The sequence below is a fragment of the Condylostylus longicornis genome, unplaced genomic scaffold (assembly GCF_029603195.1).
Source record: "Condylostylus longicornis isolate FDR11 unplaced genomic scaffold, ASM2960319v2 ptg000038l, whole genome shotgun sequence".
NCBI classification, from domain to species: domain Eukaryota; kingdom Metazoa; phylum Arthropoda; class Insecta; order Diptera; family Dolichopodidae; genus Condylostylus; species Condylostylus longicornis.
Window position 1 is genome coordinate 4,568,747 of NW_026578007.1, and position 17,133 is coordinate 4,585,879.

The 17,133-nt window shown below is 25.7% G+C and overlaps 1 protein-coding gene across 1 annotated transcript; it reads right to left on the bottom strand.

The window, feature by feature from the left end:
* Nucleotides 1-1,838: 1,838 nt before the first annotated feature.
* On the bottom strand, nucleotides 1,839-16,732 carry LOC129609174 (LIM homeobox transcription factor 1-beta). Its single transcript, XM_055521092.1, has 6 exons — nucleotides 16,107-16,732; nucleotides 6,740-7,649; nucleotides 4,383-4,597; nucleotides 4,118-4,305; nucleotides 2,308-2,560; nucleotides 1,839-2,166 (listed from the first exon to the last, which is right to left on the bottom strand). Exons 1-6 carry the CDS (start codon nucleotides 16,141-16,143, stop codon nucleotides 1,880-1,882), a joined length of 1,890 nt encoding a protein of 629 aa, XP_055377067.1. The 5' UTR covers nucleotides 16,144-16,732; the 3' UTR covers nucleotides 1,839-1,879.
* Between the last annotated feature and the right edge of the window lie 401 nt (nucleotides 16,733-17,133).

A 17,133-nucleotide genomic window follows, 5' to 3' on the forward strand; every position in this document is an offset into this window, starting at 1 on the left:
AAAATAGGATCTTATAGCTGAAAAAACCTTGATATAATAAATTAAATATAGCGACACCTGTCACAGTTATCGGTACCTGTATGTTATCGAAGAAATTCATTTTGAAGAATTTTTTTTCTGTTGGAAAAGTTCCAATGATAATGGTCATAAACCATACTTTTTCATACAACCCTACTTTGTTCCTCTTTTTTTAGGTAGTTTCGGGTACCCTTTTTCGCGCTACCCTTAAGTTTGTACCCTTTAAAGAGTACGATGGTTTCGTACCCTTTAAGTTTTCCATAGTGTTTCGTACTGATATTTTCATTATATTTCTTTAAGTATTCTTAAGCTTTTTTCAGACATTCTTCCTTCTTTTTTTAAACGATTGCCTTCAACGTGTGCATGTGTACGCAATAATAACCCATATTCGGTTAGTCGAATCACTGGTGTGACAAAAATCTGTTACGTCGCGTCACCTTGAATATGACTTTTTGGTAATAGTGTCTTTTATGTAAAATTTTTTTGGGCTAAGCGTTAATAGCTCTGACGTGATTTCACAAAGAAATTTAAAATAGAATGACTTGAAAAATATTTAGAATGTGTGCATATCATGGAAAACAAAGAAAATTTTTAAAGCAATAGTAAGCGATTTTTTGAATTCGTCGCATTTTTCTACAGCGTTCAAAAAAAAATTTGGCATATATTTAAATATTAAAATAAAAAGCAAAATTTTTTTATATTTATAAAATATTTCAGGATTTTGGAAAAAAAAACCTTTCAAAATTTTGCTTGAAAATTGAAAGCAATTCGCCAATACTTGCTTGAATTTTTCGAAAAATCTTAGACAATATCAGCATTTTCTTCAACTAATTTTGCTACGTGGTTTTATTTGTTATTCTTTTACTAGGTGATTGTATGTATTTGTTATACTTTTCTTTTATAAATTACAAAAACCCCAATTATCAATAGAAAATTCAATATAAAGGTAATATTTTTAGTGTAAAATTGGTAAACTAACTTTTACAATAACTAATTCTGCCGATTTTTTCATTTATTTACACATTTAAACAAAAAACCCTCGGTGTATGGCTTATTGAATGCAAATATTATGATGATGAAAAATGACTATCATGTCTTAAGTTCGTGTGACTATCATCGTAAGACTATCACGTGAAAAGTTTGACATAAATAGTGTAAAAGTTGGTCACGTCTACGACTACCATAATGGAAATTAAACGTAATGGTATCACTTCATGCGATATTTCCATGCAATACAATTACCAGAATATGGCTGAATATCTTTCTATATTTTGAAATAATATGAATCTCGGTCTGGTGTTTCTATAATAATGCATTGCTAAACAATTTGTTTCAAAAGTGATAATTACGAGTATATGACAGGAAAAATCATTTAAAACCAGAGAGAACAATGTTGGTATTGCTACACAATCCATGTTAAATGTGATAGTTCACACATTTCGATTTTTTCATAGCACATATTCCAACATATTTCATTCCAACCAGATTTAATTAAAAAAAATCAAATTTCAATAGATTTATATTTATAAAAAATTATTAAATAATATTTTTTTTTCTTTAATAATTGCTATATTAAATCTTCATATTTTTTTTTTCAATTTTATCTCTAAAGAGAGATAATCATTAAAATTTACTTTATATTTTCTTTTCTACTATATTTTAAATAAATATTAAAATTCAAAATTAAAAATTACATTATTATTACAATATTATTATTAAATTAATTAATTAATCAACATGACTATAATAATTTTATTAATAAATTTATTAATATTTTTTTTTCTGTTTTTTTAATTTTCGTAACAAAAAAACCAATAAATTCAATCCTTTTTTTATTTTTTAAATATCCTTTTTTTTTCAATTAATTTTCATTTAATTCTTTTACAACACCAATACTACCACCACCTCCACTACTATTATTACCAATACTACCGCCAACACCGCTATTACCACCGATACTACCTGTATTTGAGAATTCAAATTCATCTGGACGAAAATATGAATTTTGCATGCTATATAATCGATCGATAGGATTTAACATTTGTTGGGATTGAGCGAATGGTGTTGACATTAATTGTTGAAAAGTAGCATAATTACATAAACCTAAAATTGTATTAAGGATGGGTTCATTGTTTTTATTGCAGTTTTCTGAAATAGAAAATGAAAATAAGAGAAACAAAAGAAAGAAAAGAGAAAAAAAATTTGTTTGTTGTTGTGAAAATTTCAATTTCAGCGTTTTGTTAAATTTTAATAATTTTCTTAATTTTCTATTTAAGGCAAACTTTATACCTTTATTAGTGTCGACACAATTGAATGGCACATTTTCATTTTGTAATTCATCTTTAATTATACGTGATTTTTCGCTACATGAAAAATGTGATTCCATTGATTCTTCATCACTATGTGCTTCATCTTTGATTTTAGCTAAACTACTATCCGATTCTTGAGAGTCTGTTTCACTATTACCCTTTGTATTGTGATTATCCTGTTTTGCTTTCTTTTGAATTTTTTTAACTTTTGCACGTTGATTTTGGAACCAAACCTATATGTGGGATATATTAAGCCACTTTATTTTAACACAACTTTATAAAAATATTTAGAAATTATTGTAAACCAGAAATTTGTTTGTGCGTGAATAAAATTTAAGGAAATTTTCATGAATTACTAAGAAAGTAAATAGAGTAATTCTGCTAAAGGTACTCGTTCTTGTGTTCATTTTGCTTATTATATGGGATTAATTATGCTTATAAACCGAAAGGCGATTGTAGTTGATCAATAATGGTTGGATGAGAAACCGAATTCAAATATTAAATTTAGCAATATATCCATTTAATTAAATTGTTAAATAAATTTAATTATTTCTATAATTTTAGGTAAACTTTCAATCGACCTATTGAGCAGACAAATCAAACAAAAAACGACATGTTTTGCACTGGTTTCGCAAATTATTAAGCATTAGATATATCTACATAATAGAATGCGGAAGGTGCGTTTCAGCCACCTAAACAAGACTGCCTTACACATCATTGTTAATGAAAACACTGATTTATTTGTCCATGTCTTTGGTGAAAGTTATTGGCACTGCTGTACTACGTGGTCGATTTAAAATCAGGGTCATTATTAGTCGTGTAAAATATCGCTCGTGTAAGATGCGAAACCGGGAAATCTACAAATATATTCAAATGTTGGTAAGGCAGTCTTAAAGCGGCCTGCCGAAGATCCATCTTTTTGTTGGCAAAAATTTATTCACTGATTTCTGGTTGAAAGAATTTGAAAAAAAGAAAATTAACGTAAGAGCAAGGACATTTATAATAGTAAGAAATATGTTGTAGTCATTAATTTGAATTGATAATGCAAATAAGTTTGTTCTAAATTGGAAACCTACATGTGAAGACAATAGGCATTCAGAGATTGCTATATAAATTGTAATAAAATATGATAAATTTTATTGCTTGTGACTGAGGACGTGTTAAAGTAAAGTATCAGTTGCTATACCACATCTCATTTACGACAAAGCTTAATTTTTTTAAGCGCTTACATGAGTCGCAATTAGATCTAAAGTAAGACTGGATCGTCCATTTTTGTCTTTCAAAATTAATCGATTTAATTGAATACCAACAGCAGTAAAATTCTTTTAATTCAAAAAGCAAGGCCAAGATCTCTCTATGTTTGGTTTCAACAAAGCGACACTACAAACTAAATGTACGCATAAATATGGACTTATTTGTGATTACGTTCAGTGAGCAATAAAAATCCAGTTTAAATGTGTCGGTTAGTAAGCAAGATCTTATAGCTTGACAAAGAAAAAGTATATTTTTAGCTATGGGTGAAATCTTCTGCTCATAATGACCATCCGTGGAAGCTATTACCAATTTGAAAAATAGTTGGTAATATTCCAGCTAAAAAATGAACTCAAAAATAAATCAAAATTGAAACTATCGGGAGAACCATCTAAAAGATTAATCTGTTGATTTATACATTTACATAGAGGGGTATTTGATTAGAATTTTGCGACTTTTCGTTCAGTTTGCATAAATTGTATTACTTTAAAATTCACCCCTTATTTTATTATTAAATAAATGATCAAAAATTATCAAACCTGTACTATCCTTAAACTTAAACCAGTATCTTTTGCTAAATTTTCTCTAACTTTACGACACGGTTTCGGTGATATTTCAAATGATGCTTTAAATGCTCTTCTCTGTTGTGTATTTAATATTGTACGGGGACGTTTTGGACCTCTTCTACCATCCATTTTTGGTGGATATAAATCGTTTCCATAAAAATCTTAAAATAAAAAAGTAAAATTAAAAATTCAAATTAAAATTTATTTTATTTTTCTTTTCTATCTTTATTATATTTACCATATCCTTGCATCATTTCAACTTCTTTTTCATAATCAATACGACAAAATAATTGTCCTTGTTTAATAACATATTCTTCGCCTTTTTTTAATTGCATTCCGCATACAACACAAGCAAAACATTTTAAATGAAAAACATTCTCTTGTGTCTTCATAACAAATTCATCTGAGCTAATCTTATCACCGCATCCAAGACAACGATTACGTATAAAGAGTCTGTGTGTCAAAGGATATTCAAAAAGATGGAAAAAAAATATTAATAATTTTAAGGAAAAAATTGTTACATAGATAATAATACAAGAAAAAATAAATAAAATGCAAGAATATTTTGGAAAAAAAAATAAAAAAGAAATTAAAAGGAAGAACCAAGGAGATCCTTTTGAAATCCTTCCAATTTTTTTTATATTGTTTTCTTTTCTGAAATTTTTTTTAATAGATATAGAAAATAAAAACAAAAATTTAATAAAAAAAATTTATTTGTACACACATACACACATTTATAAATGCATATGTAGGCGTAAAGCATATGCAGCAGTAGTGGGAAACCTTTTTAAGAAGTGGATAAAATTTCGTTTACAATTCTGATAAATACGAAATCTTTGGATAAATTAAGAGGTGTAACAAACTATAAATATAATAAGCAAGCTAAAATTTAATATTATGCGGGTTTTAGAATTTTTGAAAATGCGTGCACTTAAATTCTATCTTACAAAAAAGCGTTCGGCAATTAGTTCTGTAGCAAATAGATAAAATATTTGAAGGATACTTTTAAAATAGAGTTTTTACCTCGATTTTTTCAAATTCATTTTACCAAATTAAAATATTTCGAATTAAATTCACTTTTGTTGGATTAGAAATTTGAGAAACATGAGAAAAATTTTTTAAAAATTTTGCAATCAGTAGAAAAAGAGAACCAAATTCATACTACTAGCAATTATTGCACAGTGTTTTGGAAAATAAAGTACTTAATAAATAAATAAAGTCGACATAATTGCAATGAATAGTAGTAATTTTTTGCAAATTATTCGGAAATCTTATTGCCACCGATTTGTACTGCACGTAAAATTTCTAAAGTTTCGTTACTTTTTTAATATTTTTGAAAGTCTCGTACTTCTTTAATTTACAATAAGTAAAGGTATGAAAGTTTTAAACATTAAATTACTTAATAAATTTATCTTTTTTTAAATAAATCTGTATAAATTTTAAATTTGACGATATTTGATCTTCAGTTGGCGGATTCACAGGTTGATCATCACTGATATAAAGTTTTGTGTTCATGATTCCGTAAATAGAATAGAAGAATAAACTTAATATGTTCATTTTATATATACAAAGGTATGTATGAGTATAGCACAATATACTCTCACAAGTTATCAAGAATTCTTAAGTCAAATAAAAAAAAATTAAACTTCAAATATTTAACAAAATTTTTTTTCTTATTAAAGGATGTAAGAAAAAAAGAAATTTTTTGATTTAAATTTCAGCTTTTTTTCTTGTTCTTCCTCTTCAAAAATTTTTTTTTTCTTTTAAAGAAAACGAAATATTTGGATTGACTTTAAAATTCTTCGAATAGAAACTATCAATATGTTTGGAAACAAAGACAAATGTAACTTGCCAATTTTTAATATTCAATTTTTGTTGAAGCCTCTTTGATATTAGTTTCATTGGTGACAAAGAAAATAATACGAAATTTAAGAAACAAAGCTATTCAGGAAAACTAAACCATACACTTCAGAATTTGAGGAAACAATCATTAATTTTGGAATGTATAATTTTCCGTGGTCCTGTAATATAATAGAAATTGATGAGATAGGTTAAATAAATAGAGAAGGGGGACATGGTTTTGAAATTTTGTGGAAACTTCATGCACTGATTGTAAAGTGACAAAAGGTGAGTCTATTAGAATTTCCTTATAATTGTAAATGAATATTATGTTCCAGTAATTTATCTACACAAAAAAAAGACTAGCCTGTTTTTTTTTAATGTAATCATTTCTATGTTGTTTCTCAAATGAGAAATTTAATTTTCGTAAAAGTGTTTCAAAATCTTCAAAAGCATATGCATATAAATCACGAATCTACATATTTGACTTACAAGAAGAATCTCCTTTGATTTAGGACAAAAATTATATAACTAGCCAAGATAAAAATCTTGTTATTTCAATAAAATTATTAGGCAAGCAACATTTGCTAGAAGACCTGTAATAATTATACGTACATTTGTTATAACCGAAATCTACTGCCCTTTCACCTCAGTTGTAAAATTTAAAATTAGTCTACCATATTACGATTGAGTTTCTAATAATATTTTTTAATATTTTTCAAAAGAGAAATTTTTCATACATATATTTTCAAGTACCTTTCATAATCCAATCGACAATAAAATTTTCCATCACGTGTAAAACAAGAATGCACCAAATGCATTGAACATATTGAACATTTTAAACAATTTTCATGATATGACATATCCATAATTCTCAATATATAACGATCCTGTATTAATTGTAAACAAAATCCACATTGTATTGTAGATCCAATTGAAATACTTGATGGTCTATGATGTTGAATTTGTTGATTACAGCCATTTTCATTTAAACCATTACTACCATTGCTATTACTATTATTATTGTTGTTATTACCATTATTATTGCTAATGTCATTACAATTATTGCAACAACAATTATTATTAATTCCACTGTTACCATTTCCACCATTACTACCACCACCAATACTAAGTCCACCGCAACTGCTATTACTATTACTGTTACTATTATTATTATTATTATTAATGTTACATGGATGACCACAATTATTGAGATTACATGGCATTAATACTGTTCTAGTATTATTAATATTTCCTAGGTTATTTGCATTTAAAGTTGTTGTTAAATTTTCAATATTGTTATTATTATTATTGTTACTATTATTGTTATTATTACAATTATTTTTATTGCCATTAACTAATGTATGATGATGCATTTGCTGTTGTTGATGATGATGATGTTGCTGTTGTTGATGATGATTTTGAATTGCTTCAAGTAAACCACCAACATCAGATGTTAAGACTTCTGGTGGTAATCCTGTTGATGATGTTAATTGTGAAGCAGCAGTTGATGATAATGATGATGATTGTTGTTGTTGTTGTGTTGCAGAAATTCCTGTTAACATTCTTCCGTTTCCGGTATTTCCGTTTAATGTTAGACTATTATTATTGATATTTGAAAGTTGTTGTTGTAATTCTTGCGGATGGCATTTTATGTCCAAAGGATCTAAAAAAAATATTTTTTTTTTAGAAAATATGGTTGATTGTTTAGAGTATTTATTTTATTTTTTAAATTTGTTATGATTTTTTGTTGAAAATATTTTTTAGTTTGTATAATTTGAAAAATTTTTTATGAAAATTTCTAAAATAACCAAAAATTTCATAATTTTTGAAAACGCTATGAAGTGGAAAATTTATTTATTATTTTTGTTAAAAAAGTTATGAAACTTTTGGTGGAAATGTGGAATATTCAAAAATTATTCAAAAAATAGAATAAATTTTTAGTTTTATTTTGACGAATTAAGGGTTTCATAATTAAATTAGAAACGTTTATGTGGGAAAATTAAAAATTTTTTTTATGTTTGAGTAAATGTGCATTTAATGAAATTAGAAATTAGATTTTCGTTTGATAAAAAAAATTGAATTGTTTTGCACTTGAAATATTTGCAGTTGATCATTTGTATACGTTCATATTTACAAACATTTTATCTAATATTTATGAATTTGCATGAACTTTGGTGTTAAATTTTGCAATATACACCTAGCGATAATAGAATTTTTACTTTAATGTTGAATGATTTTAATAGCGAAATTAAGATCATATAGCATGAATGTCGAAAATTTGTGGATGAAATTAATTTTTCTATATAGACACAAAGCAGAAATTATCAGATTTATATATCGATTTCACATTTTTTAAAATAATTTTGAAAAATATCTAAAAATTACTCTTTCTCTACACCATTCATACCATGAATTTGGCAATTTTTTCTATTAATTGCAAAACACTTTAAATTTTTTTTAATTGTATGGTAGAGCCCGTTGACATGCAGCTAACTACTAAGACGACCGCTATTTTCTGTGTTTATAGTTTTGTCTTTATAGTTAGATAATAGATACTCGAATTTATCAAGAAGATATTAGACCGAGGTGCCTAATTGTACCAAAACCGTAAATATGCAAAAAAAAATTATAAGGTCTGAATGTATTTAAATAATTGCATCAAGATTTTATTATTAATAATTAGAGATATTTTTCAAAAAGTCACAAATATGGTTCAACTAAGCAAGAAATGTGAATTGTTGGTGTTTGTTGTTGGAACACTATGTAACGGAGTAACGAGTTTTAATTGGAATTTTATTGTACGCTAGGGCTAGGCATATTATACTATTATAATAGTCGCAAATATTTGAAAACTTAACCATTTCAAGCGACTTGTTGGTTATAAGCTAATAATATGAGTTTTTTTTTCTGATAATTTCCATAATTAATTAAATACATACGTTATGTTTAGAAAAATTGTAGCTTAAATTTTTTTGCGCTGTAAGACCTCCATATTTTTATTTAGTCGATTAAAAGCAATAAATACCTAAATGTGTTTAATGAGTTATGAAAAATTTCAGTAAATGCATTGAGTGATATAAAGGCGTAGAATAAGAAGCTGGGGTTATCCCGCCACAAAATTTTTAAATCCAATATTTTGGATTTCCAATAAAATTAGTTTGTAGTTGATCCAATTTTATGTAATAATGAAGTTTTAAAATATTGAAGAGTGTAGTTAGAAATTTAAAACAGAAAATTTTGTTATTTGTTTCATTAGCCTCATTTATAATTTGTAAAGCTTCAATAGGAACTGAATTGAAACTAAGTATTACGTATTATCTTTGGCGACCAATTGAATCATATTCTTGCATTATTGAACCAGTTGTCATAAAACCAACACTTATTAAATATTATAAAATCGTTTAGGCTATTGTCGGTAACAATTTAATAATTAAAAACAACAGGGTAAAGTTATTTCCCTACTGGAATAAAAATCACTGATCTTCTTTCTTTTGATGTTCTATTAAAAAATATTTTTCAAAATTATAGCAATCTAAACAAAGAATCAATAAGTTTTATTAGAACCTTCGAAAATTCTAATCAAAATTTCTATAAATTGTATTGAATATGAAAAATTGATTGTGTCTGGATGCTCTTTTAATATAATGCTTAGTAATTTTTTTAATAAATAAATATATATAATGGAGTAAAATTGATCCTTGTTTTTATAATGAGAAAAAAGGAAGTTCAAAATTCTCCCTTAGCATAAATTTTAGCACAAATTTTTATTCTTAGTCTTTAACGTAAAAACATCACAGTATCATTGAAATTCCTGTAACTTTTTTATTTTAATTTCTTTATAATATGACATCAAAGAGACTAATCACGACATCCAATATGCTACCATTTTTTGTTTTGGTTGAACAGAGACTATTTTAGACCTATTATAAAATATTAGAAATCATCGCGTATAAATTGTGTATTGTGTGAATAAAATATAAAATTCTTTTCTTTTAATACTGAAATCATTGGAAAATCAATTTTTACCCCTTCTTGCTTTTCGGTTTTTTCTTTTTTTTAATTCTTATTGAAATTTTTCCTGTTAAATATTAAAATTTTGTATTTCTTTGTATAAAAGGGGATTTATAATAGAATCGCGTATTTTTATAATTTTCTTTCTATAAATAGATAAAACCTTAATCATTTGCATCGTCGTTGCTTATTACATTAAAAATCGAAAAAAGCTGTTTAAAGGATTTACTTATGATGATTTATTAATTCCATGGAAATATTCTCTAAATCACTTTTATTCTAATGTGTATGAGTATCATACTCATTTCATCAATAATGTGAACATGATATTTTTGCTCACATTATTTTCATGCTGTGTTTCCTTCTGTTCGTCTGTTTACAAATTTCAGCTTTTGCAAACGCAATTTGACAAACGATTGTGGTCAAATCAAACCAAAATCGAAATTTGTAAATTATTTCAATCATATAAAAATATAAGCAAATATCATAAAAACACGATCGTGATCCTTCAAAATAACTTTATCCGATTTTGCTCCAATTTTTGAAGCAATTTTTCTCCTATACACGGCATTTCGAATGTGCTCCAAATTTTAACAACTTGTAGATATCAACAGATATTTTATTGTACTTGAAGAAAATTTCTTTGTAACTCACTCTTCTTTCGAAGATTTATTTTAAATTTACTGAATATAAATTTTTACCTGTAGTTCTACAATACCCTTTCAAATTTCAATAAAGCAAAAATGTAATATCGCATCTAATAGCAAAAAAATTAAGCTTTTTCAGTAGACTATGCTCATATGCATAAATTATTTGGAAATCCTTTGAAAATCAGTAGATCCTTTTCATTGCTTAAAGCTAGAATCAAAGCACTGAGTTTTGAATTTTCTAAAGGAAATGTGCTGTTTTACAAACCATTGTTTTGATTCATTATACATTTTCATATATAAGTGTGTATTTGATATAGAATATAAAAACACTTGTAAATTTACAAAGAGCAAAAAAAAAAATACAATCACTCGCCTCCTTAAAAATTAAAATTGGATTTTATTGATTTTATTATCCTGGCTAAAAATGGATAATATGAAAAATGTTAAATTCATAATGTATCAATACATACACACATACATTTAAAAAAATTTTTGTATGTGAATGTTGATGTGTGAAAATGAAGTTTGTGCGAAATATGATTTTTTATATTAAAATTAGTTTTAGCATTGTAACAGGTGTTTAGAGTCTTTCTAAGTAACTCGTGTTAAAATATCAAGCTGTTTAATCTGACATATAAAGTTTTTATAAAATATAGGTTTACTTTTCATTTTAGAAATTCCATCTATCTTATAAGAATGCTGAGATACACCTACCCATCATTTACTTATACCATTTACTATTTTATATAGTTTTGAGTTCGAATATGGTGGTACTTATATTTAAGTAAAGAATTATATAAACTAAATATGTTAAAATTAAATAAATCCTTATTACAAATCAAAAAATCAAAAAAAAAATGAAATTAATCTGATTACTCTCGGATGACAAGATTCTACACTACTCGGTTATTGAGATTATATTCACATATATAACATATTGTAACATATTGTTCCTATATATACAGAAGAATTTTTAACAATGAAATATTTAATAGATTAATATTAGACTCTTCTTTTATTCATAAATCGTTTATGAAACGAAATTTTTATACTTTTGTATTGTTTTTGTTACATTAAAAGACAAAGCTATGTATATGATTCTGTGACACATCGCAAAATTCAAGTAGTTTCCAACTAGAAAAGTTGGAAAATTCAAGAAATTCAGGTGATATAAGAAACTATTGTGATGTTAGTGCGGGGAATAATAGTAAATAAATAATTTTTAACTGAAATAATACCCTTAACTAAAAATACAAAATAATTAATTCCAAATTGTTTTTACAACTATTTAGAGCAAACGTAATAATATAAGAAAGCACATTGGACAGATTATTTAAAATGACATTTGTATACTCTTACTAATATGCTTTTATCCGTTTCTTATTTATATTGTAATGCAAAATCTTATGAAGATTAATCTTAGAATTTTATTGGTCGAAAAATATTTTGATTTCATTTAAAAATTTAGAGTAAATTTGCTCCATATACAATGCAAAATATTAATTCATAAATTACAGAAACCTACTGCACAAAGGGTCTTATTGGACCAATCATAATTATTTAGAGGTTTTGTATTCTTGGCGCAAGAGAAAATTTGAAAATTTTAAGATTAATGGATACTTTTTTTAATTTAATATTCTATAAAAAGTAAAAAATTAATACAATATAAGTGTGTAATTTGTTACAATTAAGTTTCGCCTGAGTGAAAATCAAGTCTATTCATTCACTCTGTTTTGTAAGTTGGCAAATTTAAACATTTGCAATTAAAAAAATTTATATTTTTACTAATCTTCTTTCTGTTACAACTCAACTTGTTGCTTGCAAAACAAAGTGACAGAATTTGCTTTCGTTTCTTACATTTTTAGAGAAACGAAAGCAAATGATATAAAAAACGTATTATTCGAACACACGATACTTATTCATTCGATTAAGTAAAAAAGAAAAATGGACGTAAACCTTAAATTACCTTATTAATTTCGGTTTTAATCATAAAAGATCTCTCAGCTCCTCAGATTTTTCAGATTTGTCATCAGATTTATGGTGCAAAGGAAAACTGTAATAGCGCAGCTTTTACCTTCTATTTGATGGGTTAATAACTTAAAATTACGAGTATTAGAAAAAAAAAGTTTTTTTTTCTTGAAGTTTTCAATTTTACGCCTAAACAGTTTGTATATATGTATATTAAAAAACAATAATACACTTTTGGTTATGTAATAAGAGATACAGAATTTCGAAATTGGTATATAGGGTTCTTTTTGCCTATCATATTTCCTAAAGTTTGAGAGGAAATTCAACAAAGAGTCAGTTTTTAGTGAGATTCATTTGAGGCCCAATAACTCGAGAAGAAAGCGGAATAAGAATAATTCTATAATCTTATTTCTGAATTGTATAAAAATTATAAATTTTAATTTAAATAAATATAATAAAAATTTTATACTTTTAAATAAAAGTTTAACAAATTTAGACAACAATGGAACAAATTTATTCTTATTTTTAGCACTTTTCCAAAAAATTTTTGAAAAAAAAGTGTTTATTAGTTTCACTCTGTCCGTCCGTCCGTTAGTCTGTCCATGTGTCTGTTTACAAAACTTCTACACCCTTAGAGATGGAAAGCTGAAATTTTATATGTACGAGTACATAGATCTTTACTAGAAACTTATTTCTAAAGAAGAAAATTTTTACGTATCTCGCCCCCTCTAGAAGTTATACCCCCCCGAAAACCATAAACATACCATTTTTTAACTATTTATTGCAGTGAAGCCATCAGCATTTTTCAAATTTTACAATCGCAGAAAAGCAGTGGGTTGCTTCTTCTACCGCGGCAAGCCATACTTGAAGTTTAAAAAAACAAAATGGCTGTTCAAATTTACCGTTATTTTAATCCGTTTTTTACAAATTTTGATGTCGTTTATCTTCTAGATGTTTTAAAACTCTGAAATTTTAGCAGCTTTTAGATACTACTAAATAGTTCATTTCGTTATTTCCTTTCCCTCTTAAGTTATCGTCTATCAAATTTTTTAAAATTTGAATTTTTGGCACTTTGTATTTCCGAAACTGCAAAATTTTTCAAATTTATATAAATGCAGAAAGCTAACGGTGAATTCCATACCATTGAAAAGTATAACTATTTTCCTTAACTGACGCAATCAATCGAGCATTCTGTTAACACCTCTTTAAATTTTTTCGTTTTATTTCAAAGATTGCATAAAGTGTTCATCCTAAATATATGCAATCCTAGAAATAGTTTCGTTTATTAATGAAAATAATTTTAATAGTGTAGTAGGTATACATAGATCATTTAAAAGCAGTATTCTCACTTGCTGAAGGGAAAAGTACTACAATACAAACCAGTGGTTTGACCCAACTTTATTTAAAATTCGTTTGACTTGTTTTGAAATTGGTCTACTATTGATTACAGTTGCAAGTTTTTATTAAAAATTGAATTATTATTTATAAAGTGTTTACAAAAATTATCATAGAAATATAATAAATTAGTGAAATATTTAAGAATAAGAAATTTGAATCCAATAACAAAATTTATAAAGTTTTTAATTACAAGCATGTATAATGGTTAACTTATTGTTCTTTGCTTCTTGTTAAATTCACATTTTACAAGAGTTATGGAAAAGTACTAGAACTTTATTACATTCTTTTCAAGTTATTCAAAATCTTATGTTTTTGAATAAACCTATTTAAATAAAGAAATATATTAATAGGAAAAAATAGAGGCATATGGTCTAATTGAAATGAAAATGTTGAAAACCATTAATAAAATAATTCAACATAAATAGTTCTTTTGTTTAACATAAGGGACCTTAATTTGAGTTAAGAGCTTTTTTGTAGCATCACCAGGAGGTTTAGTAATCTTTTTCATTACATGCAAGCAAAATTTTTTTAAATTTTTATTGTAATGAAAATTATTTCATATCTGTTTCTTTATTCAGTATTTTGTTTTTCATCCAAAATTTCGAAAACTCATTCATTTTACGATATAATAATATTGAAGATATAAATGAGTGAATGAGAGTGTAATCTACAAGATGTGTTAAAGTTTAAAGAAAATTTTCACCATGAAAAGACGAAAGATATAAGAAAAAGATGTCCAAGACACTTTCATTCACTATATAAAGTATTTAAAAAGGGCGTAATTTTGCTTATTTATAGCTCCTTTATCCTAACGAATTTTAAGTCGCAAACTCTCAGTTTTCTTGTTAAAAAAGTGATTTAGTCTAGTCATAACATTTTTGTTGATAACATTAAATTTAACGATTTCAACTTTTATAATTCAAAAGTGTGGCACAACATTTTTTAGAAGCAAATTAACTTTTGAAGGCAATAGCTTTTTGAAAAATGAGTTTTTGCTTTTAAAAAACCAAAGACCTAAGACTTTCATTTTGTATAACAAAAAATAATTTTCAAAAGAATTGTAGTTGACCTATATTCATTCACTCGTGTCTTAAATTATATTTATACTGTTATACAGTTTTATTTCAATATCAAACCTACATTTCTGTATAGTATAGAATTCTTTTTTGCATTCTGTTCAAATTTTGCTATATTATTTTGCTATATTCTATTAAAAAAAATATTTAATTAGAGCGAAAGTAGCATTTGCTTAAATTAAACGAAAGTACCAATCTGTCAGAAGGAAATTGCTTCCAAAACTAGTTTTAAGTTACATAACCTGCTATAATTTTTTTTTTAAAAATAAACATTTAATAATTATAAATAATATTATAATAAAAAAATTTAGAATTTGGAATTTTTCGAATGTATCCCGAGCAAGTTAATTTTCTAATAAGAAAATGTGAGATTGTTAATTTTGTCATATGGTAGATTTACCTCATGAATACCAAATAAACAAAATAAAATATAAATTATAATTATAAGAAGAAAATGTGGTAAACAAATTCTCAGAAATTACAGTTTTCCTTATTTTATTTCATCATTTCTCTAACTCTATTAAAACTTGGCAAAAACAAAAGAAATCAAAGCTCCTGAATAATATATAAAAATTTTATAGAACTCAATATATTCCCTTTCCCTTTGAGTTGTTTTGTACTACAACTTCAAGGTTAAGAGGATTTTCACAAAACTTTCTCCTGGTTCAGAGCTACAATTCTAAAATATTTAATTTATTATTATTTAGATTATTCGAACCATTATAACGTATGAATATTTTATAGTTCCCAACTGAAGCCCCATTTTCCTAATAATAGCTACAATAACAAGTGTAATAATAACTATATTGCACAAAACTTGTATAGCTCGAGATATTGCGTAAGAAACGCAATATTTTCGACCATGTTCAGCAATTTTATAGAATTTTTTATAAAGATAATCGCAATTATGTCGCTGATAAGTTTTTTTTCTAAATGTTATGTAAAAAATTCGAAAATAATAAATGAATTTACCGACGGCTTTTGAAAAATTTATAAAACTTAATCTGTTATACTTACACATTGAAATGGGAACTTGATGTTGATCTTCAATCATTATCCAATATCCAAGTTATAGGGCGAAATGTTAGAGTTAAATAAGATTTTTCAATTATTTTAGGGTTTTCAATAAATTTTTATTGTTCTTTTTTCTTATTTTATTTTTTTTGTATTTTTTTATCAATATTTTTTGAATTCTTTTTTTATTGGTTTTTATTTTACGATATTTACATGTTAAAGAAAATTTTTTAAATTCTGCTTAAACAACAAATTCCTTTTAATGTCCTTTGAAGTTCTCTTAAAAAATACATAATATTTTAGTATTATTAAGGGCAAGGCTAACAAAAATTTTAATATTCAAAATTTGAAAATTCAAAACTTTTCACGTCATTTTTTCATTTTTCTTATTTTTATTCGATTATATTGGAAATAAATCTACCATTAATAATTTAAGCCAAAATCAAACATTTGCTAACTTATAAAAGAAACTCGCCAATCCGTTTAAATTAAGTCCTTTTCCGCGATTTTATTGATTTTTTAAATTTTTCTGTTTTTTTTTTTGTTTTCCTTTGCGCTTTTCTTATCTTTTATTTAAATAAAAATATTAAAAAAAATTTTTTTTCTTTTTAACCGAATTCAGTTGTACATGGTCGGATGAATTTTAAACGTTTGAATAATTTTTGATTTGAACTTTTAATAGGCAAATACAAAAAAAAACTTTAAAGTCTTATTACAGTAAAATGTGCACATACACTTTTGAAAAATCAAAAACAGAAAAAAAATTCAATAAAAGGAGCAACGAAATGGAGAAATTTTTAAAAATTGGCCTTCCTCCCTGAAATGTCTCTGTGTTGAAGTTCTCTCACATTTATGTATCTTTGCTTGCACGATTTTTAAATTTGCAATATTTTGGAAAATAGCAAAATAAAAACAAAAAATCGTTTTGTTTGTTGGAAAACTCGAAAAGAAAATTCAAAATGAAAGTTTTCCCCTCAAATGGAAATTTTCTTATTTTCCTCTGCTCCGTTATTTTATTTCCCTTCTTCTT